The sequence below is a fragment of the Ambystoma mexicanum genome, chromosome 4q (genome assembly GCF_040938575.1).
Source record: "Ambystoma mexicanum isolate Mex_15411 chromosome 4q, UKY_AmexF1_1, whole genome shotgun sequence".
Taxonomy (NCBI): Eukaryota; Metazoa; Chordata; class Amphibia; order Caudata; family Ambystomatidae; genus Ambystoma; species Ambystoma mexicanum.
In genome coordinates, this window is record NC_090928.1 from 896546634 (window position 1) to 896571418 (window position 24785).

The window sequence follows — 24785 nt, forward strand, 5'->3', positions numbered from 1 at the left end:
TCTATCTGCAGAAAAAGGGAAAAAGACTCCACCCTCTTAGAGGACGTAAAGTCCCCAGCATGTCCTTTGCCTGTTTGGGACATGAACGAGACTGGAGCACACCTCTGTAGTATTGACTGCACCTTGTATTTTGATAAAAGAAAATGTTGTATGGTACCACATGTCAAGCTATGTTATTTGGTACTTTCAACGATGAGAGAAACAGGCAAATGTGTGGTGCTAGAGTGAACTCCTGAACGGGCAGTGGAAGTTCTCTTGGACTAGAAGGCGGGACCAGGGAAAATGCAACTGGGACAAACAGGCGAAAATGGACTCCGCTCGGCCCAAATACCTCTTCCATCCTGTGGTACTGGCCCTTTTTAGCATTGGCAGAGACAGTTAACACAGACTCTGTAAAGGTCAGCTGCCAAAAAACTACTTACTACATCCAATGTACAGCTTGAACTCTGTTGTTAACAGCATGTGCCAAGAGGAAAGCATTTGTGGAAAACAAAATAAGCCAATCCAAACTAAAGAAAATGCACCCCTCAAGGACTGGTGACGGCAAAAAGAATAACATTGCCCAAAAAAGAGGAGAGACACAGAGAAAGTGCTGCCCCCATCCAACCAATAGGGTGGAAAAACAGAAACTTGGATGGTAACAAATGAGTGGGGGAATGGAATGGCTGGCTCATGGTGGGATGCTGCCACTTACTGGTTCATTCAAAATGCCTCAAACTGACAATACACTGTTAAAGAAGCTTATTTAGAATCCAGCCTGAGGCGCAGCTCTACCCAATCAGTTGTAGCAAGGGGCAGCAGAATGCCAAAGTGATGTTGTTTACGTTACTGGCTGAGTGGAAATGAATACCTTTCGAGAGAGGATCCATGATTTCATGTTGACAATACATCAGAAATGATATGGAGAGAGCTATTTGATGCCTGCTTGTAATTTAGAAAAGCCTGGTTAGCTTAATACAGATTTCTGTCTGCCGCTACTTTGGACTATAAGACACCTGGTGCCAAAAAATATACATTTGTTTTTCTACAACACATTTGATTGTATTTTTGAATATCATGTGAAACTAGATGTTCAGGATCCCAAAATTAGAAAACCACAGTTCAGATTCTCTTAAACTATTATCAAATGTTTAATTGAGTTGATCTCTTGAAACAATGTGAAATGAGGTTATATGATTAAAGGATTAACACACCACTTTGTATACTTTTTGGAATTGACTATACCTCAGTCAGCAAGTGCTCATTGGCATAATACTGGGCAGATGTAGTCATTCACATTTTTGTTTAGTGTGCACGATTTAGCATTATTACCTGGCACGCGCGGCGCAACGGGAATACAGCGTGGTGATTGGCTCATTTGCGGGCCATACCACATGGTATTCCCTTGTATGCCGTTTTTTATCCCCTTTCCTCCCTCCTCCCACTCCACCTCACTTACCTTCTATCCCGAGGTCTCCGGCAGGGGATGATGGAATCCTCCAGCCGTGTGGAGGCTCGGAGCGAGTTTTTTTTTTCCTATCTTCCCCTTCCCCTCCCTTCCGCCCTCCCATCCCAACTTACCTTCTTTTTTCTTCTGGTCTTGGGAGCGAACGCGCTAGAAACACTTATGTTTCCAGCGCGTCCGCTCCCGATGGCCACCATGGAAAGAGAAAACAGACTATGTTTTCCCTTTCCCGGCGGGCATTTTTTAATTATTTTTTTTTCTGTTTCAAAACATGCAACAAAGAAAAAAAATGCCATTAGTACCCCGGTCTAACGGGCCGGGGTACTAATGGCAATAAGACCCTCGGCAGCGGGCATACCGCCCACGGTAATGCCCCCGGGGCTTCGTTAACTACGGCCCCGGGGACATTACCTGGGGCGGTATTGGCCCGCCGCCTCAGGTCTTATTGCCACAAAAACGTCCCAGAAAACCAATTAAAAGGGTTGAGCTGAGGGCCTAACGAGTTTTTAGAGCTGTTCCTGCCGTGGAATGCCCGACTTCACAGTGTTTTGTCCAGGTTGCCAATAGCTTTGTTTTTTTTCAAGTTGTGAAATGGCAAAGAACTACCCGTAGTCCCTTCACTATATCCATGGTCTGCCTCAGTAAAGCAAGGCTGGCAAGCAGCTGTGGCTGTGTAGTGTGGGCAGTTTAGTGGAGGAACTGAGGGTGTACACTGGACGCCTGAGAGTAGTAGGAGCAGATAAGTTGGGGGAGAAAAAACTAGGAGTCAGTGGAATCAATCGCATCCGGGGACAGGAAGTACCAGCTCATAGCAGGAGGTAAGGCCCACATTCTGAGCCACCTGATTGGCTAGGATGCCGGATGACAACACCACCCAACTGCTAATTGGTTTTATCGCATTTTGGTGGTTAATCCACCAAAATATTGCCAAAACATTGCTACAGTAAAATACAAACTGTAAAAGGGAGTTTGGGAGCAGTGTATGGCGTTGGCATGGCAATGCTTGGTGATGAAATGGCTGGAGCACCAGCAAGGCCTAGACCCTCTTGCTCATATCCGACGGCCTGCTGCCTTTGCCGGGGAGCTGTTGTGCTCCAAAGTAGGAGCAAAATGACTGCACTTAACTATATGGCCGTTACATTTTGATATTTGTATGCACCAATGCTTTTTGTTAGTTGAACGTCTGTTGGACTATGTTTAAATATCTGCTGTGGATTGATCTCTTTATTTGCAGCCCCTGATTGAAGTCCCGTTCAGCAGTCCCAGCCGAAGTGAAGCAGGAATGAAGGAAGAGGGATGCTGGCTTTAGATGCAGAGTGAGGAGGACAGAGTGGAAGCTGGAGTTGAAGGGGCCAGGCGTCCAGGCGCCTGCCCGCACCAGGAGATCTTATGGTTTGGCCTGCGCTGCGCTGCCAGCGTGTGGCAGGGCAAGGCACAGAGTTTAATGACGGCCACTGGGCCACGCCAGCCCACAGGTGGCTGGTCTGTTGTGCTTGCAATTTGCGCGAGGTAAGGAAGGTGGTGAAAATAAGAGGGCATGCTGGTTTCAAACTACTTTTGTTGGAGTGCCGGCCGCCGTGACCCGTGAATTAATTATAGAACACGGCAGGCGCTGCTCGTTCATAGCACTGCAGTGGGAATATGGTGGCGTTCGCACCAAAAGCAATTACAAGAATTACTGAAATGTATGGTCATTAATGACAAAGTACTTTAAGTTTTCTGCTCTGCTTGGGTGTCCATTTCCGCGACATGTTTGGGAATCGGCCCATGTTGCTTTGTTGGGCGGCTAGGACAGCCGTTGATGTTCAAATGGGTGGAAGCACGAACCATGGATGTTTCCATTAGTGCAGAAAAGTCAGGATTGGGGTATGGGTCCATGCTGCTTTATGGGGCAGCTATGCCCGTGATGTATGTGTAAGTGCGTTTGGCCAGCGTTATGTGCATGACGTCTTTCAAGCCAAATAGAGTTAAATGTAATTCCGATGTGAAATAGGAGGTGCTGCACGCGCAATGCATTGTGGGTGCACCCCACGTTGTAAGCAAGGCAGCTTTCACGGCAAAGGCAGATTGCCATGTTTGCCATTTACAAAAACAATGATGAAATTGACAAGTTTTGGGACATATGGAGCTGTTTTCTGGATGTCTATGGATGAAACAGGACTTTAATTCAGGAACAATACGTCTCTATTTATTACTATAGTGCACAATTATTTATTATTTTATGCAATGGTTTTGTGATATTCTTGTGAATGCTGCAAAGTTTATTTCAAATTAAATCTTTAGTCCTCCGCTTCAATGTATTTATTTATTTATTTTAAATGTGATATAGTTTTATAAACAAAAACTTTACACATAATTCAACAAATTTAAAAAATTAAACAATTAATCGATTAAACATTTCTTAATCATCAAATTCATCATCTTCAATTCCAAATGAACTCATATGCTAAAAGTTATTTCCTGTTCTGTTCTACTATGAATAAAAAGATCACTACCTTCAAATAAACACATACATAAATATGTAAAGAAAAAGAAAAAGAGTAGGGAATGTCCATCGATCATATGAATTCTGAATTCTGATCTCGTTACTGTACTTCAAGCTTTTCTTGACCATACACCACACTCTATATAAGGCCAGGTGGAGGCCTACATTCAAAGTATTTGTGCACATATACCAGAACTCTTCTTCCTTAATGTAGTCCAGATTATGAACAAAACCACTATAATGCTTAATATAGGATAGACTCAACCTGGGACACAACATAAGAACATGTCTAGCTGTTTCGGGTGAAGCCTTATTACAGATCCGGCAAAAGCGCTCTGTTTTAGGTATAGCTCTTTCGGGGCCCATCACTGTTAATACTGGTAGATGATTAATACACAGACGTAGTATAAAGCGCCTCAAATTATCCGATGGGCACAAGTTTAAGTACCCTTGGGCCCTTTTATAAGTATAAAGTATGTGTGATATAAATCCATAACTGTTTAATCTTTCGAGATGTTCAAAGTTATTTTGCCAGTCCCATAACTTTACCCGCTCCCCCAGTTGGTATTTCAAGTGTTCAAAGTTGTCATCCCAATTAGGAGTCCATCCTATCGTCTCAAAAAGAGTGGTCATTTCTGCCACAAACTTGGTCTGTTTGTTCCCACTCATATCCTCTTTCACAGTCATCAGTAATGGGTTGGCAGTGTTCATATGTATTTTAATATAGAGTTCCGCTCTTTTCTTTAAGACTAATGATTTCAGAGAGGACAAGCCGAGTTCCAATCTCAGAATTGCCATCGGAATGCCTTGCGGAAGACCCAGAAGCTTTCGCCAGAACTTGTCCTCCAGTATCTGTAGCCAATCAAGATTGATATCAACCAGGGCTTCCAACCCATATATCAACATTGGTACTAGACATTGGATGCATAATTGACGGGCAGCCCAGATAGAATATCCACGCTGGTTGCGCGAGAACTAGCAAATCATATCAGTTAGTTGGGCCGCTTTTATTTTACGATTTTGAGTACAAGAGTGAAAATTTCTATTGGAATCAAATTCCACACCCAGATATTTACTGACCTCTGATATTCATTCTAGGGCGACTGACCTTGTCATGACTGTAAAGAATCAGTTATGTTTTAGTATGGCTTATTGTCAGTTCATTTAATTCTGCGTATTCCCAGAGCTTCTCTGCCGATCGTAATACTCCGCTAAATGTGTGGTCAAGAATGACCACTTCATCCGCATAGGCCATTACTAGGCAATGCTGGGTACCACATTTAGGGGGGCAGTTATGCACCTCACGGATGTATTCAGGGAAGTCAGACATAGATTATACAATGTAGGTGCAGTAACGCATCCCTGCTTTACTCCCACCCCCCCCCCCCAAAGAGTTGTTTTATCGCTCTGGTGGCAGTTCCGCTTCCGTCCAGCTACAACTGTACTGTGGTGTTATAATGTAGGCGCTGTAAATAATGGAGCAGCCCCTCAGGGCACGGCATACCCTTCAGCTTCCTCCACAGTTTCTCCCTGTTGACAGTGTAAAAGGCTGCCTTAAAAACAATGCATACAATGGGGGGTTATTAGGTGACAGGACTTTATCTCTAAGACTGTTCATAATTACCAGATTGTGGTAGGTTGAATATCCGGTTCTGAAACCACTTTGAAAGCGCTCCAAAACACTGGTCTCACCGACCCAAATCTGTAATCTCTGTAGAAGTAAAGATGCGAATAGTTTGCCCGAACAGTCCAACATAGATAGTAGATTATAATTTCCCGGGTCAGATCTAGTCCCTTTTTTAAACACCAGTATTAGAATAGCTTTCTGCCAGGTCTCGGGAATTCTGCCCTGTTTAAGGACCTTTTCAAAGAGAATTTTCAAAAAGTTTGCCCCAAAAAAATCAGGTTAAATCCTCTTAACCAAATTAGAGAGGCCGTTTGGTCCCGGGGCGCGAGATGCTTTGAGTTTAGATATTTTATCTACAAGTTCTTCAAAATGTACAGGAAATGGAGGAGGGGCTTGTTTTACTATGGAAGATGCTTCAGCACTTTCAACCGTGTTCCCATTTCGTCTCTCAAGGAAACCTACCCACTCCTCGGCGTCTATGGAGTTAATTTGCGGGGTTACCCTACTCCCCCTCGCCTCCCCCAGAAGCGCCCAGATGTTGCGAGTATTTCTGGAGCAGATAACTTTAACAGTCTTTTGCCAACATATCCGTTTTTTAGATCTTTTCCAATAATATCTTTTCCAATATTTTTTAATTCTTTTCAGACCACACTAGTCGCGTGGCAGCTTGGTTAACAAGCAAGTTGCCTGTCGGAGTTATCCGGGGAGAGTCAATAATGCTGTTAAAAATTAGACCAAGACCTTTATGGTCACTCCAGTCATTATCTAAAGGCTTCATATCTTTCACCACAGATGCCACGTCAGCACTAGTGAATACATAATCAAGAGTGCGATGCGCACCACCAGCCCGCCAGGTATAGTTCCCCAGGCGGTCACTAATTGTGCACCCGTTGATGCATTCTAAGTACCAGCTATTCCAAAAACATGTCTAGTTCTCCCCCTCCTTGTCACTCCGATTATGCTGCATAAGCGGGAGCGAATGTAGGAACTTGTTGTTAGTAGTGCCACTCCCTCTTTGATTAGGCAATTAAAATCACCTGCAAGAATAATAAAATTACTATTTCATTCGCTCTTCCAGCCACTAAACAAATCATGTAAACAGTCTTGAATTTGTTCTCTAGCCAAAGCATCATGGGGATTATAGAGATTAACTAGCAACAGTTTGACCCAATTATCATTGATTGATATAACCACCTCCACCGCGTTAATATTGTCCTCAAATTCGGTGGGTATTTCTCTAGATGCTATAGACTTTTCTACCCCAATCATTAGTCCTCCATACGGTCTTGCCACCTGACCTTTTTTTTTCAGGAGTGTGGTATAGCTTATAACCATCCATTACAATGGGGGTAAGTAGCCATGTTTCTTGTAACATTAAAAAAAATCATAATAAGGGGCAGTGATCCATTGGTTGCAGTAAAATGTTTAAAACTCCTGGTATTGCAAGACAATAGTGAGCAAATTCAGGGTTTATTCAGAGCCTCGGGCAAAGCCTTAGCTAACCACGAGAGTGTTCTGTATATCGCTCATTTGTACTTGTTTCCCAGTAATGGATGGGGGCTTAGATATGTTATTAAACTTTTGGGTCTTGGATTTGTCATTGATCAACGGGTCTTCATCATTAGGGTTAACATCCACGCCTAACCCCACCTGCGCTAAAATGCCTCTATGTTTTCATATCAGCTGCGCAGAAGCCCAAACCTTGCAATGAAGTGCAGTCACATTAGGGTTCATATTATGCAAGGGCTCCACAAAGGAGAAGTCCTCAGACCGAAAGACTCTCAGTTGGGGTATTGAGTGTAATTTGGCAAGCACTGCCCTATGCGGCAGCCACTTGCCTCCGGTTTTCTGGTTAAGATTCTTCACAATTAAAATCTTGTTTTCTTCTCTGTTTTCCTCTCTTGCAGCCTCAGTACTTTCCATGTCTGAAATCGTGCTCTCATGCGTACTGCTTAAGATGTTCCTATGCGGAGTAGAACATTGATTATCAATAGTGGTGTGATTATCTATGAGAATGGAATCTTGACTGACACCACTAACTATTGATATTTCTTTAGATTTCTCCGGCAGGATCCAGCTTGTGAGCGTCCCAGGACCCTTTTTTGACGTTTCTTAGTCTTAAGTGCCTTTTTCTTGGCCCTTCTTGATTTTTGCTGTGGGTTAGCTGTATTGGGTAGCGGCAAAGCCACTTTCACCAGCACATCCTTTAAGGCAGCTCTCTTTGCCATTCTACGCTGTTTCTTAGTCAATTGAGTCCTTTGTTCGTCAATGGGAGGTTCGACCACCTCAATGCTCAATGGGGCCACCGGGGCTTCCTGTTCCTTCACTACTTCCGGCTCTGTTTCAAATACCAGACCAGGCTCTGGCAAATTGAGTGGCAGTACTGTATTCACATGTATTCTCCCACACAATTTTAAAAGGATTTTTAAGGCAAATTGTAGAGAGAATAAGGACGCCTGTACATCTGCAATTGCAGCAGAGTTCGACTGAGACGTATCATTAGTGTGGTCTGCATTCTGGTCCCTCATTTCATCAGTGTCAATCCACAGGTTGGGGGATTCAGGGAGGCGCCCAATGCTGGGGATAATGGAGGGGCTATTAGCCGGCTGAAGCACCTGTGCCTCGGTGGTAATGATAGCTGCTTTCTGGGGAGTCCCCACCTTGTTGTTCCCCAGGACGATAGTGCTGGGGGCGGGGGGGCACCATTGATCTCTGTATGGACAAACAGAGATCTAATAACAAATTATTGTCTATGTCATCAAAATTTGTCATGCCCAGGGGATGACTCCATTATGTGTTACAGGGGTTATCTTCTCAGTAGACTCAATGGGATGTGAGGGTCACGTTTTTTTAAAATAAAGCTGGCATAGTACCTCTTGCATTAAGAGGTGATATCAAAATATTACATTCGTTCACATCCTTGTCATTAGCATTCCATTTGCTTGTCTTGCCTTTTCTCAGGTTGTAGATCATTTTGGAGCTGCGCGCTTTGGGCGGCATGTTATTCACAGAGTATTAACAGAAATGGGCTCAAACACAATGTTCCGGCAATAGACTCTCAAAGGGGGTGTGTCTACCCAACACGATTCCGTTGGTGGTCACTGACCCAAATGCAGCCCCTACTGAAGAGTGTGCACTACAGCGTTTGTGGGATCAAAAGGGGATTTTACTCCCCCGCAGTCTCCCACCCCACCGTGTGCAAACCGAGAGGAGATTAAAAGATAAGCGGGCTTACCGTACCCGGGATCCACAGGACAGTCTCTTCCATGTTTACTTCTCTCGCTCCACACGCAGTAGAGGATCACAGGTGGGCAGCCCCCACGCCTTCCCACATGTGACCACAGATGACCACTTCAATGCACTTTTCCCGTAACGTGGAGTAGCTTGCCCTTAACAGTTAGGTAGTTGATTTTAGGTTTGATCAGCCGTGGATATCCACAGGTTTGAAGAGACGCCACAAGCACCCTGCGGGGTGGGAAGAGCTGCAAGCTGGGTGCTCACTGCAGCGCTTATGGGCTGAGCCGCGTGATTCTAAGAAGCATTGAAAGTACAGTAAACCGTGTGATTTAGAGAGGGTTGAAAAGGGTTGCAAGCCGCGGATTCCGTGCAGTGTTGAGGGTGCGGAAAACCGTGTGATTTGGAGCGGCCTTGGGAAGGTCTGCAGCTTCAATGCTTTCTTTCTTTTTCCTTTCTTCTTTTTCTTCTTCTTGTTCCTCCCTCATACACTTCTATTCTTTTTCTTGTATTTGTTATTTAGAACTAGTTTGTGATGAATTATTTAATATGTTTTGACTTTGAATGATTGAGTGCATATTTAATAGATTAATACTATATTATGTTATTTGTTATTATGATAATAGAAAGTTTGAATTAGCTGGAAACGCAATCTGTTCGCCCCATGCATTTGTGAATGTCGGGCAAACTTTTGCACGCAGGTGAGCAGTGAGGGCATGATTTGGTTGATTACCTGCATCACAGTTTAGATATCTGTGCCACGCCAGAGGAGAACTACCGATTTGCATATCACAGTGGTTTATCGGGCTTGACTCCCGTTGTGTGAAGTGGATTGCACGTGAAAGAACTATGCTATTAGCCTAATCTAAAAACCCACCCCACCATGAGATCCACTATGAGCACAGGACTTGGCTTTTGCCAAAAATGATTTAGACACCCTAACAATGCTATTGCTACTTATTGCGCAGTGCCTTGTTTCTGCATTCTGTAAATCCTTGGGCTGTCACCCAGAGTTAAACGAAATTAACAATTTATTATGGAATGCAGGTATTCCTGTGCACTGACCTTTAATATAAAAGCGGGTAAGTATGGGTGTAGGGCCTAAGGTTGTGCGCCTAGTCCACTTAAAGATACAAGAAGGGTGATGAGCTGCGTCGCCAATGTTGCAATATAACATTCTCTGCGCTGCCTTGCTCCCTCTGCGCTGCCTTGTTCACTCTTCCAGCGCTGCCTGTCTCTCACTGTGCCGCCTTGCTCTCTCTGCGCTGCCTTGCTCTCTCTCTCTCTCTCTCTCTCTCTCTCTCTCTCTCTCTCTGCTGCCAAACTCGCTCTCTCTGTGCTGTCTCTCTGAATTGTCACTATCTCTGTGCTGGTTTTTTACACTCTCACTCTTTCTTGCTCAAATTTCCTCTTGCTCATCACCAATGCACCCTCTATCAATGGCCTCCTCCCTTCCTCTATTCACCTTCTTATTCTATCGCACACATGCACCCACTATCGCATCATCCTTTGAAACTCTGCACCCTCCTTCTTGCACCCTGGTGTCTATAAATACAAAATATAAAGAACAATAGTAAACGCCAAAACTATTGGTATTGCCAAAGATTGTTTTCCCTTCATGTCCTCTACAATGTACTCAAAAATATATAATTTCAGTAACTTATTATACTTTATGGAAAAAGTGGCACTGCTTGAATCTCATGGGGAAGTTGGGTTTGCAGCACACATTATACATACTACCCTTTCCTTTTTCTCCACACATAGATCTTGCTCACTGGGTGATGTTTAATCCTTAGGAGCTGTAAGTAGATGTTGAAAACTCCTGTTTATCAAATCTTTATGTTGGTACTTGGTACATGCTAATAATATCTGGTTGGATGAAGACTGTGACGCCTTACGTACAGGTCACTGCGAGAAAGTTGATGACTTGTTTTAGAAAACATTATAGTAAGATCCACAATGCAACTTGCCATGTCTTTATAGAGAAAGGTAGAAGGTAATGCGCGACAGTGACAGAGTGACAAAGTGACTCCCTGTCCTTATTCAGGATCTCTTCAACCTCTTCAATTTTCATGCGAGATAGCCTGGGACCATTGGAAGTTTTCACTAGCCATCATCCTCAGTAATGTTTCCCCATTATACATTTTTGAAAGTCATTTTATATAAAACATTTTAATATTCATGCAATCAATTCGAAAATGACACTTACTGCATGGTCCTTTGGTAGAATTCGCCACGCTTTCTGTTTGATTTCATTCGCCAATTTAGAATTTGTTTTACCCAGTTCACTTAAGAGCTTGTCCAGATGCTTTCTAGTGACCTGCAGGAGCTTCTCCATGGTAGCCCATAGCTCATTTGGTCTGGACAGATCCAAAACCATAACTACAGAGAACGTTCTGCAAAAATAACAAAGCACCAGTGAGGATTGTATGCCATCATTAGCGTTTACAAGGCTTGAATTTCTTTTAGGAGGGGATAACACAGTTTGTAAAACAAACCGAGTCAGCTTTACAAAGCAGGCTCCGAGCATGTGTAAAAAAAAACAAACAAAAAAAACTATTGAAGCAATGGCATTTAGGAGAATATTGTTGCAGAATGAGCCATGTGAGCCACGTCACACACGCGAAAGCGCCACCTAGTAGCAATCACTGAAAGTTCACCTCCAGTCCAGAGCCACATGAACAATGCATTTTGTATATGCAAATTCGTCCAAAGGCAAGCCTTTATACTCCAGAAAATGGTCTTGGTTTACAGGAAGTGCTATTTTATACATAGCCTTTTCAACAAAAGACGGACGTTTCTTAAGGCTACCGGCAACTGCATACCGGTTTCACCTTTATTAGGGATCCTCCGTGCAGTGCAAAGACTATTTTCTAAAGCTAAAGTCTTGCTTTTGCGCTAATTTGTACACTCACAATGCTTTGCTTATATGGCTCTGGGTGGTGCTGTAGCATATGTGACTTGGCTCAAATGGCTTATTCTACTTTCACATTTCAGTTGAAAAGTTTTTTTCCAAGCCTTTTTAAACCCATTAAAACGATGCTGGTGTTTGCTATAGACATATATCATAAATCACAACCAGCAGCGTCACTAAGTGGAGCAACAGACAATACAGTGGCATTTCGTGGCTGCTGAAAAAGTTTCCAAATCAGTCCATGTCTATAACATTAAGATGTGTTACGTGCCAGAACCTTACACTATTCACAAAGACATGTGTGTTACATAGCACATACCATTTCAAAGACATGCATTGAACATGTAATCAATTAACACAACAATGCTCACACAAACACACATCAAGCCGCCTGTTAATACAACAGATAAAACACTTTTCCCCAATAAAGAAGACAGACATATTGGCTTCTTCAATGCAGGTTAACCTTAATGCTGCACAATATAAGCAGCAAGGGCAGTAAGCATTGAGAAGACTGCAGAGTTATACAGAAAAGATTGGCGCTCTTTATAGATTCCTACACAAGGTATATATAGCAAACCACACTGTGAGCCAAATATAAACATATGAAGACCTTACCTAAAAAATAAGGTCACATTGAAGAATGTGCTGCTCCCTCTAAAAACGGTATAGGGTCTTTGATGTATTGCGATTACAAAAGTGTGTTAGCCATAAGCAAGATCATAAAATGTGACCCTTAACAGAATGCGCCCTACCCCTTCACAAACATGTGATTTACAAACGGTTTCTGCAGTGAGAAACACTCACAGCTTCTATTGGGCACCAGTTCACTATACATAGAAGGCAGACTGAAAAAGTGGGGTAGAAAGGATCAAACAATGTAAAGCACGTCAGTCATACTTTTAAGAGGCCAATGACTAAAACTATGCATTTATTTTATACTGGTGCCTAATGACCTACTACCTGGCTGCCTGAAGGATAATGGTTTGTTTCCTGTGACAAAGCAAGATGATTAATACAACTGGGTTCTGCAACGAGAAACAATTAATGACCAAATTATCTTGGGCACCCGTTAACTACATCTGGATGGACGAAAAGAGGGAAATAAAGGACCAAACAAGGTAAAGAAAATCAACCTTATTTTTAAGAGTCCAATCACTGAAATTACATATTCATTTTATACTGATGCCTAGTGAACCGCCTCCTGGCTGACTATTCGATACTGATTTGTTTTTTGAGACCAGCCAAGATGAATAATGGTAAGCACCTCGGGAAATAGGAAGCAAACCCATTAAGTGATGAAAGGATTGGAGTTCTTGGTTCCTACAGAGAGATGTTATTCAGAAATATGAAGCTGGAGCCAAATGGGAAGCACAATCATTGAACATAATTGGCTATTCAATGATTTCTCAATCAATGTTCTGATCAAGGCAAATGGAAGGGATAATAAAAACATGTACTCCTACAGTTGACTTGGAACACATCCTCAAAGAAGCACAGGGGGGGGCGTGGCCAACTGCCGATCCATGCACAGGGGAATCTCAGGAGCTCCTGTGCGGCTGCTGAAATCCGCATGAAATCCTGTGTGTATTCCCCATAGATGTGATACGGAATGCTGGGGAGTGGAGCTGAACTGTCGTAGTGTCCAGTAATCTGACTGAGCAGAGCTGTGGAGCTGCGGGGGTCTTGTTTGTAAAGCCGAAAAATTCGGCGTCTCGGCGGGAAGAGTGCTCCAAGATGGAGCTGTAAGGGAGAGGACGGCGAGTCGTGTGGAGCCTGTGGGGGCTGGTGCTGAAGGGTGACTCCCAGTGGTGGTGAGGATCCCAGGGAATCCCGAGGCACCCCTCACTGTGGTGGGGGAATGGATTGGGCAAGCGGAGGGAGAAGAGCCTCGGAGCCGGCGGCGGGCGCCGAAACGAGCTGCTGGCGAAGAAGACGTCGGTTGACCCGCGGGGCCAGTGGCAGGAGGAGACCCGGTGGGGAGCCGGAGGAGGAGCGGCCCGGAGGACGGGGAGAAGGGGGGCCATCTAGCGTTGCAGCGGGGACTGGAGCTCAAGCCCTGCTGCAGGGAACAGGCTCCTTAACGAAGTGGGAAGCCGAGGAGGCGGTGCTGCCGGAGCGGCGGCAGCGGTACCGGAGGTGAGACGGGTCCCCGGGAGGAGGAGGGGGACGGGGACCCGCGCTGAAGGAGCCCTGTAGAATGACTGTATTGCTGGTGGCAGGCCCCTGGAAGGAAGGGAGCCCAGGTGTCGGCTCGGCACGTAGGACGAGGTGGCTGGGAGTGACATGGACTCGCCATTGGTGTGAGGCAGGGGGACAAGGCGGCGACTCCCCCTGGCTGTGGGCTTGGGCGGGCCCTTGGAGGAGACACTGAAGTGAGAGACTGAGGTCCCTTTGGAGGAGGGGGTCCTGGGGGTCTCCTTACCTGATTTTGGTTGGGCTATACACCCAGCCCCAATGAGGACCTTGAGGGGTGTCATGAGGAGGGAGGCCCCCCCCTCCCTTGGATTGGAGTGTGGAGTGCGGAGAGGGCCTGGGGGATCGGCCTTGAAGAAGTGGGAGTGCAGCTTGGAGCGCAGTGCCGTAGCCAGGCTGCTAGGGTGGAAGTGGCGGAGGGTGGCGGCACCAAAGGGGATACACAGGAGAAGTAGGTGGACACAGGATCGAGACCGTCAGGGGGGCCTTGCTTCCGGAATTGTGCTTGGAGGGCCCCTTCTGGGAGCTGGGAACCATGGGGAAAAACCAGCAACGGGTGGAGAAATAAACAGAAGTGAAAGAGAGGCCTCAGAGACAAGAGGGCCCGGACCGGCAGGAGATCCCACTAGGGGAGGAAAGAAGTCCGGTGACTTTAGATTTGTTAATGGAGGCAATACAGGTCTCCAGAGATACTCTTCAGGAAAGTATTAAGGAGGTTCGAGTGGATGTCTCGCTAGTGAGGGCGGACCTCCGCAAAGTCTGCAAGAGAGTTACAGAGGTGGAACAGAGGGTCAGCACGGTGGAGGATGACGTCCAAAGGCTGAAAAACCAGGTGGCGGCCTAATAGGCGCCACTCGTACCTTAGAAGTTAGAGCTGAGGATGCAGAGGGTCGCTCCAGGCGCTGCAACATCCGTCTGGTGGGGGTCCCGGAGAGGGAAGAGGGCCCTAGTGCAGAGTTGTTTGTGGAAAACCTGATCCTAAAAGTCTTGGGAATCAGGGGCATGTCAAATCTTTTCACAGTGGAGAGGGCACATAGAGTTCCGGGGAGGCCTCCGCCACCGGGTGCCCCGCCGAGAGTGCTGGTAGCTAAGATTATGAACTTTCGAGATCGTGACGCCATCCTGCAGGATGCTCACAGGGTGGGTAAATATGCGATTTGAAGTGCAAATTGAGGATCTTTCCGGACTTTATGCTCGAGGTACAACGCCAGAGGAAATCCTATGACGCGGTGAGGAGCCGTCTGAGAGAACTCAATTTAAAGTATATGATGCTTTACCCGGCAAAATTGAAGGTGTTGTCAGGAGGGAAGTCCTGGTTTTTCACTAGTCCGAAGGAGGTGTGGAACTGGTTGGACATGGGGCAACATAAAGAGGATCCCTCTCCGGCTAGCCCTGGGGGAGGGTCAGTTTGAGGCAGGGAAAGGGTGGACTAAGTTTGATATGGGCTCACGGAGGGGGGCCCCCGGCAGGCGGGACTCCTGGAAGTGAGGTGGTAAGGGGGAGGGAGAGGGGAGATGTAGGTGGGGCTGCATAGCGCAGGTGGTGAAGGCCCTGGTTTAACCGATGCCACTAACTTCCAGCCTCGTGGGAGAGAGATAAGAGAGGCGGAACAGTGAAGTGGGTCTACTGTTATGGTGGGAGGGGAGGGAAAGGAGCATAGGGGAGAGAGGGGGAATGGGGGGAAGGGAGGGTGGAGGAAGGGTTGCGGGTGGGGGGGTTGGGGTAGAAGGCACCAAGTTGGGGATCGGTGCGTGAGGGGGCAAGGGGGGTATGGCTATTGGAGGTAAACCTTGATAAAGCAGCTAGGCATGGGAAGAGGCGGAAGGGGTCGAGTCATAGGTGTGGAGGAGGGGTTGTCTGGGGGGCACAGTTCTGGTATGCCGACAGAATAAAATGGGGGGATTGAAGATTGGGACGTGGAATGTGCGGGGGCTGGGGAGTTATCAGAAAAGGAGGAATGTGGGGAAATATTTGAAGAGGCAGGGGATACAGGTGGCCCTGTTGCAGGAGACACACGTGGATGTAGAGGTGTTGGGGAAGATCAAGAAGCAGTGGGGGGGTCAGGTACGGGGGACAACATACTCCACTCAGATGAGGGGGGTTCTTATTTGGGTGGCAAGGGGGGTCCCGCTGAAACTGGAGCAGGGGTGACCGATGGGGGGGGGGTAGGACGGTCTTGGTACGTGGTGCATGGGAGAACAGATCTCTGTGTATGGTCAACTCATATGTGCCCAATGCGGATGACAAAGAGTATTTCCCCTCAGTGTTACAGATGGTGGGGGCTTACAGAGGGGAAATTATAATATGGGGGGGAGATTTTAATTGTCATGGTACTAGAGGGGGATCAAAGAAGTGTATGGCGGGATCACTACCGGAGATACTGCGGGAATTGGACTTGGTAGAGTTCTGGAGAGAGAAACATGGGGAGGAGAGAGGTTTCTCCTACTACTCGAATGCACATGGTTCCTACTCGCGCTTGGACTACTTGTTGCGGGAAGGGAGTATTGTCACTATTTTGGGGAAACGGAGTATCTGGGGGGGGGGTTTTATCGGACCATTCTCCTCTGGTGACAACGTTGGGCGGGCACAGTGAACACCCACCGCAGCGGTTGTGGCGGTTGAGGGGGGAAGCGTTGCGAGATGGGGCGTTTGTGGAGGAGCTCAGAGAGGATATTGGGCAGTACTTTCAACTGAACAAGGGCACGGTGGGCACTAGGGGAATGTTATGGGAGGCCTTTAAGGCGACCATTAGAGGGAAGTGTCTGGCCATGTTAATAGGGATGAGGAAACGTCTCTTAGAGGCGCTACAGCGGGCGGAGGCCCGGATAGCGAGTTTGGATAGGGAGGTAGCGGGGGGGGCAGAGGTGGGGGAAACCCTGGCGCAAGCACTGGAGCTTCACCAGAAGACCTTGGCAGAGCTGTCACACTTTGATGATAGCAGACGAGATGTGAGGCTCCACGGGGAGGGAGATAAGGCGGGCAAACTTTTAGCATGGCTAATTAGCAGGGAAACCCTGAGCCGCGTCATAACTCAGGTCCGGTCTAATGACGGTGGGATGGTTGGGACGCAAAGAGAGATCAATGCGGCCTTTGTGGCATACTACAGGGGGCTCTATACAGGTGAGAGGGGGTATGTAGAGGTGAAGGTGGAGGACCTCATGGAGATGCTCCAATTGCCGAAGCCGGGTGAGGGTTGCCGAGGGGTGTTGGAGACCCCCATAGGGGAGGAGGATATACGATGGGCGATACGGGCTATGAGAAGGGGTACAGCGCCGGGTAGTGATGGTCTCCCGGTGGAATTTTATGCTGAGTTTTCCGATCTACTTGTCCCACAGCTTCTGCGGGTTTATGAGGAGGTGTTTCAGGGAGGGTGTCTCCCGGAATCGATGAGAGAAGCAGTGATCACGGTGATCCTGAAGGAGGGGAAAGATATGAGAAATTGTGAGGCGTACCCGCCCATCTCGCTTTTAAATGTAGATGGGAAAATCCTGGGGAAAATCTTGGCGGCCAGACTGGCGGCGGTTGCGCCGAATCTAGTACACCCTGATCAATGTGGGCTTATAGGGGGCCGGAACACCTCAGGGAATATCTCCCGGCTACATCATGTGATGGATCGGGTGAAGTCACAGAAGCGGGACATGGCTAAAGCGTCATTTGATGCAATGAAAGCGTTTGACTCCCTGGAATGGAAGTGGTTATTCCGGGTGTTACGGGAGTTTGGATTTGGGGAAAATATGAGTAGATGGCTGTCCCTGTTGTATACAAAACCGCTTGCAATGGTAAAAACTAACAACTGGGTTTCGGAGACGTGGGAGTTGGACAGAGGGACTAGGCAGGGGTGTGCACCCTCCCCAATTTTGTTCGCTTTGGCGCTGGAACCACTGGCGGCGTACCTGCGGCAGGAGATGGGTGAGGATGGAATTGAGGTTGATGGCCAGAGGCACATTGTGTCCCTATATGCAGATGACTTGTTATTATATGTGGGGGACCCTGCATTATTCCTCCCGGACCTCTTAGAAATCTTGAGAAACTTCAGAGCCATGTCGGGGTTCCCTATAAACCCAGAGAAGTCGGTTTTGTTTCCGTTGGGAGCGCTACGAGAATGTTCAGAGCAGGATCTACCGGAACTGGGTATAAGATTGGAGACGGAATCCTTTCGATATCTGGGGGTGCGGGTGTTCCATGAGGTAGTGGACACGTTTGTGCACAATACTGGGAGGGCTTTATCTAAGAAAGAAGACTCCATCCAGTTCTGGAGGGTTTTACCACTCTCACTGATGGGTAGGGTGGCATTATGTAAAATGGTAATCCTCCCGCGGCTGCTGTATTTTTTTGCAAATATACCGTATGTGGTAAAAAAGGTGTTCTTTAGGATGTTGGATGTCAAGATCAGGCAACTGCTTTGGGATTCAGGGAGGAGACGGGTGTCCCTGCAATCCTTGCGGAGACCGAGGGAGAGTGGGGTTCTGGGTCTCCCGGATTATGAAAAGTATTTCGTGGTGTCACAATTGCAATCGGTGTTGGTGTCGGATCATCCGGAGGCGGAACCCCTGGGAACATTGGTGGGGCCTTTGCAGAGAGAATGTAGGCCGGCGGACCTCTTGTGGTATCCACTAGGCAATGTGGGGACGTCAGTGGTTTTTGAAGCGGTAAGGGAAACGTGGAGGAAATATGTGGGTGGTAGGGGAGTTAAGGGTCGTTATGAAAAGAATCTCTCATGGGGAGCTGATCAGAAACTCCGCCAGGCAATTGGGAGGGTAGGGATACGAAGATTATGGGAGAAGGGATGCAAAACAGTGGAGGACCTTTTTGAGGGAGGGCAGCTCCTTACCTGCAGCGAGTGGTGTGAGAAGTTTGACTTGCCACGGGGAGTTTTTCTGGCATATGGGGCGGTGATTCGGAGGATGGCAGAGTTATGGGAGGGGATACCTGAGGAGCCGGAATCATGCCCGGTTCTTCGAGTTTTACTCGATCGGGCAGGGGGAAGAGGACGTATTTCGCGGGTATATAAGGACCTTGGAGAGAGACCGCCAGAAAGAGAGCTGAAAGTTAAGGAGAAGTGGGAAGCGGATATGGGGTGCCCGATCTGGAGTGAGGAGTGGGAGAGGGTCTGGGACCTAGTTCGGTAATCCTCGAGGAATGCCCGTTTTCAGTTGGTCCAATTTAATATTTTGCATAGGGTGTATATTACCCCAGTGGCACTTAAGGCGATGAGTGGAAAACATTCGGGTGACTGCCCCAGATGCGGGTTAGGGGAGGCAGGGTTTTGGCATATGGTTTGGGAATGTGGGGTAATAATAGAGTACTGGGATGAGGTGCTTAAGGGAATAAATGAGCTACTGGGAGCCAACCTGGAGAGAAACCCAGAGATTTGTCTGTGGGGGACCTACCGGGGGGGAAACATAATAAATTGCGGAACAGAATGGGTCGTTTTCTACTTATACTGGCGAAACGTCGATTGGTGATTGCGTGGAAGTCCCCCCTGGGTGCGACAATTCAGTTGTGGAGGAAGGATGTACGAAGATGGGGCTTAGCGGAGTTGATGGTTTTGCAGAATTTGAAGATGGAGGAGGATGCGGGGGAGGTAACGGTTCTTTGGTCCCAATTGTTGAACGACCTTGCAAGAGACAATGATCTGCGCCCTCCGTGAGATGACGTATCTGGAGGAGAAGCGATGATAAGGGAGAGGAGGGATTTCGGGGATGTGGTTTGTAGATGGGCTGACTCTAATCTCAACGAACGATCGATATTTGTGCTGGGCTGCTGTGGCTAGAGAAAACTGAAGATCTTTTTTGGGAGTTGGGGTGGGGAGGGGGGTTGTTTCAAAGGGGGGAGGGGTCGTTAGGTTGGGTAAGCCTGGACGATTTAGAGGTAGGACTGATTTTTGAGGGTGGGGGGGGGTGGCCGAGGGACTGTTGTACTGAACTGCCAATTAAAATTGTTTGTAAGAAGGGGTGTTAAGGGGGGGGGAAATTGAACCTGTTTTTTGGCTGATGTGTTTACAAAAAGACAAATAAAAAGTGTTTTAAAAAAAAAAGAAGCACATGGGACTTATTCATATGGGACACATACATTATGTCCTTGGATTATCCATGTAAGTAGAAACTGTCTTTTTCAGATGAACTGATATACGGATTTGTATTAAAGGGACATCTTCAGCCAGTTCCTCTGGTGTGAACATGTCATCCTGCTTAATCAATCCACCAATATATTCTGCAGGGATTGAAATTAAGATTGTTAGACAGAAGCTAAAAACTGCCCCTGGGTATCCAGCATTAACCAGTGACCAGAAGCTACCACTAGGGAAAAAGGAGCTAGTAAATAGTGTTCCTCAAATCTGACTCCTACATTAGATACAAACACGTCATTTTGTCCATTATGTATGATCCCTTATGCTTTAAATTGTGTATAGCTTGTAAATGATTTCAATCCAGCACTCCAACTAAGTCAATGCCTAGTATGGGATGCCTAATATATTTTTATGTCAAAAGTTAGTTTAATTCTGGATGATGTACCCTTATATAAACGCCCCTCTCTTTGAATTCCCCCGGTCTCACTGAACCAAGAAATAGGTTTTGCAAATTAAAAGATTTATTTGAAGAATTGAACAATAGATACATTACACTTTTATGAATATGAATAATATCGGAATACCACACTTATGAATATGAACAATGATCAGCAATGGGTAATATTACAATATCAACAGTCTCTTTAATCAATTAGGAGTAGAAATAGGAAGAATAATGTAGCAGAGAACACTTTGAATGGGTTCAAGAAAATGCAATGATAGGAAGAAATGCAACACAGAAATAAAACTTGATATGATTTCAATCAAAAGACAACATGATCACTCTTTCCCCCGTTACTACTCACTCCCCCCTACATGCAACATGAAGATATGGAATGAGGGCACACAGGTATCAGGAATAACAATCAATAATGCAGTTCAATCCCACTTCCACCCAGCAAGCAGAGAAAAACAGGGCTGATTTTAAACAGGTCAATTGCTTTTAAATGTAGTTTGAATTGAATGGGAAAAATGCTAAAAATGATTTTAATTCGCTAAATGAGATTCAGAACTAGTGAGAGTGGCTTAGGATAGGTTCAGGTCAACACTAGCAAGGATTGTAGAATGATTAGCAGAATGATTAGCAGATGGAAAACGAAATTCAGAAGTTGAAAGCAAGAAATAGCTATTTTTACATGGGGTGAAATTGAACCAACTTTTCCACGTGCAGGAAACGCGATTACGGAAAGGATTGTTTGAAAGCTGAGGATGCTAGCTTCAAAATGACATTTAAATCTCGTCTCTAGGACGTATGGTTCAAAAGTTACAGAGGTTTTTGTGAAGGTAGATTTTTCAGAGTCAAGATTAGGAATCGATATGGACTTATACTAAGGGGCTATGAAAGTACAAGATACCCAACGGGACAACCACCAGACAGGGCGCCTTCCACTCCGATTGTTGATCGCCAGGACACTTGACTTTCATCAGAAAATATCAGCGCACAGATGATTATCGCTATAATTATCACAGACTATATAATGAGAAGAATTCAGGACGGACACAAGATTCTATAATGTAGTTCTGGACAGGTTGAAATGGATCGAATAGGATTACTTTAAACTAAGAGATGACTATGGACAGTTCTATATTAAATACTTACTCCTATGGCTTTGGAATGGAATGGAATGGGCCTGTCAAAGATCTGGTCAAAGGTTTGGACTTCACTCGTCATTGGATAGGATCAGGGCACCTTGACTCTGCTCTCAGCAAGGCACTCTGGTCTGTTCTGCCTCTTGGACTGGGTCTGACGGGTTGGTTCTGGGTACAGCTCTGCTCTATGGGTCTGGATCTTAGTTCTAGCACGAGGTTCTTAGCTAGAACAGCAAAACAGTTCAGCCAGGCTGTTGGATTTTGTGGTGCCCCTTGGAAATTTAGGGGTTAGAATCAGGTTTCAAAAGATTCTGAAGGCCTGCTGAAAAGGATTCCGCTTTTTGGATTGGGCCTTTCTGCTTCAAAGTTTTAGAGTCTGGATTCTGGGTCTGCTTCGAGAGTCTGGAGTCTGGATCTTCCTGCAGGGTTCTTCGCCAAGGAATCAGTTTAGTGGAAAGTGTGTCTGTTTCAGGGTCCTCAACAGTCCCTATTTATTCATTTTCCAAAGTGGGTGGGGAGGCTGATGGTCTATGCCCAACCCTCCAAGGATCTGATTGGTCAGAGAATTCCCTGTCCCCAGATTTGAGAAGGGAACAGTGTGTCGTGTGTCATAGTGATGCTGCCATTTACACCCTAGGGAAGAACCTCCCCTTTGCTTTTACTTAGGATATCTATTTTCACCAAAAAAACTTATTTCCAAGATGCACAACTTGTTAATAATACATAACTATATGACAGATTGCTTAAGGTATATTTCTGTTCATTTTCCTGCGAGCTTTAGTTCATAAATGACAACTTTTTCACACTTTTGGTGGGTTACACATTTTCGGATCTGTACAATTTTTTACATATACATGCACATGTCATCTGGTCATACTTCTGTAATTTTTTATGTTCCTAGCACACCCACACTAGCTACACTAATAAAACATTTGTAGTTCAGTCTCAGAACATCGCACAGCTTCCAGATTAGTTTTAAACTGTGAGCAAAATTTTCATTTTTAATAATCTCTAAGTTTCATATTTTTATCAGTTCGGTACAATATTTTAGAAGTATTTTCATTAAACATATATTTAATCCAATGTCAAATCCACATTTTAGTCTGGCCCGCCTCCAAAGCTGGGCTGAGTCAGAGGGTCACATGGCTCGTCTTCCTGCCAGAGTAGTAGTTGTCAGTCGCACCCGAATTAGCATTCTTATTCAGTTCAAGGAACCCATTGTTTCTTGCTCAGGGCAGCAGAGAAAATCTCCTCCCCTTCTGATTAACATGCCAATGCGAAATCCTCTCCTTTTGGTGGGAATGAACAAGGTGTGAGATTCTCAGGGAAAGAAAGCCTCTTGGGAGTTTTAGCTAAATCAGGTAACCTTTTGATCAATTGTAATATAGTTCCTTGAGAAAAAATTACATTTATAAATTTGAAATAAGCAAACCTACCTGTAATTCAAGTCTTTTTCAACATGAAAATCAAATGTGTGGCACTCTATATGGCATTTTGATTGAAATCCCTTCTTTGACATGTTTAGCTTTGAAAACACAAGTTTCTCCTGTCAGATTTAGAGATCACCAGTGCCTGTCGGAGACGAGTAACGGTACGGCACCCATTTTTGACAGATTTCTTTCCATCAACTATCTTTAAAAGTGGATTTTGTCATGGTAACATATGATTCTTGCTGACATTGTATTTATGTGGATTCTTGCAGTAGAATGATGTGGAACACCAACAAGGAGGTTGGATCTTTTAGGTAGTTTGTGAGCCATGATTATCGCAATTTTGATAACCAGGGAAAAACAGATTTTTAAAATAGCTGTGTTTCTTTTGCAATGATTTTGCTCTGTGGGCAGCCAAATGATGGATTTTGGCAGTGGTCTCCGGTGTTACCACTGACATAGGCAAAAGTGGATGGCGGTCTATTTTTCAGATTTTCACTGCGCACTTTCTGGTGATTTTTAGCGAGCAGCATGCTTTCCATCGGCCATTCTGATGTTTCTGCTGCAAGTAATGCATAGTGATGTAGCAGGGCCTGGACTAGTGGGTTGAAACATCCCACAAACCCCCCCTCTTGCGATTGCCATTGATCGACCATCAATGGGAATTTGCAAGACTGGGATGTCAGTTTCATCTCTTCTGATTCCAAAAATGGCAAAGTTCATCATCTTTTCCTCCATCAGGGGTGGATCAATCGGTTCTCCTCGCCAGTCCTGATGGGAGTATTGAGCGATACTCCAGGCCCCTCGGATCTTTGCTCCCGGTCCCCGGGTAGTCGTCTTTGGTTAGTCTCCATGGTCTCCTATCAACTATATATTATCTCTCTCCTAGGATGACAAAGCAAAAACATATTTGTTGACATTTCCCCACCACTATTAATGTAGTGGGGCAGACACATACATTTGATAAATCAGGACACATTTGTATTATTGTATTTTATATGCTATATGTGGAATATTTTATAGTTGGAGTTTTATGGATTTGGAGTGGCCACCTCTGGGGTTCCAGAAGACTCCTCCAGTTGCTGAAAAGTGTGCCTAGGATGGCAACACTTTAGTTGATTAATATGGACCCACTTATCTTCCCCCTCTGCCAAACTGCCTTTGGGGAGGCGGATGTTGTAGGCGACTGGTGAGATCTTGTCTACAATTTCAAAAGGACCCATCCAGGTAGGCAGAAATTTTCGCTGTTTGGCCTGGTTCCTTTGGAAATTGTATAAGTGTATTCTTTCCTGGTAGTCTTCAAGTCATAGTGGGTCTTCATGTGGTCGGCTTATCTTTCTAGATTTCGCTGAGCAAAAGCATGTTGAAGGTGTTTTCTTAGATTTTCAACATACTCATGAGTTGTGGAGGCATTGATCAATGTCTGCTCTTGAGTTCTATAGAGCAGATGCTGGGGAAGCACCATCCTGCGTCCAGTCATCAGCTCAAATGGTGACATTTTAGTTGCAGATGAATGGGTAGATCTGATGGCCATTGGGACAAGAGGTAATTGAATATCCCAACTTGGCCCAGAATCTGCCACAAACTATTTTAATATGCTCACAATTGTTCTATTATATCTCTCTACTGCACCACTAGAGGCTAGCCAGTAAGCAATATGTAGCTTCCTTTTGACCCCAAGTATCTCCAACATCTTTGTCATTACTTCACTGGTGAAATGGCTACCTCTTTCTGACTCGATCCTTTGGGGTACTCCAAAACGCAAAAAGATGTGGTTGATCATCAAGGCAGCTTC

The 24785-nt window shown here is 45.6% G+C and overlaps 1 protein-coding gene across 1 annotated transcript in view; it reads right to left on the reverse strand.

The window, feature by feature from the left end:
• DYNC2LI1 (dynein cytoplasmic 2 light intermediate chain 1) overlaps nucleotides 1-24785 on the reverse strand; it is an 809324-nt gene that overhangs the window by 466540 nt on the left and 317999 nt on the right. Inside the window, exon 6 of the mRNA XM_069608461.1 lies at nucleotides 11000-11186. Within this exon, the coding sequence (XP_069464562.1) occupies nucleotides 11000-11186 (187 nt within the window). The remainder of the gene's footprint in view (nucleotides 1-10999; nucleotides 11187-24785) is intronic.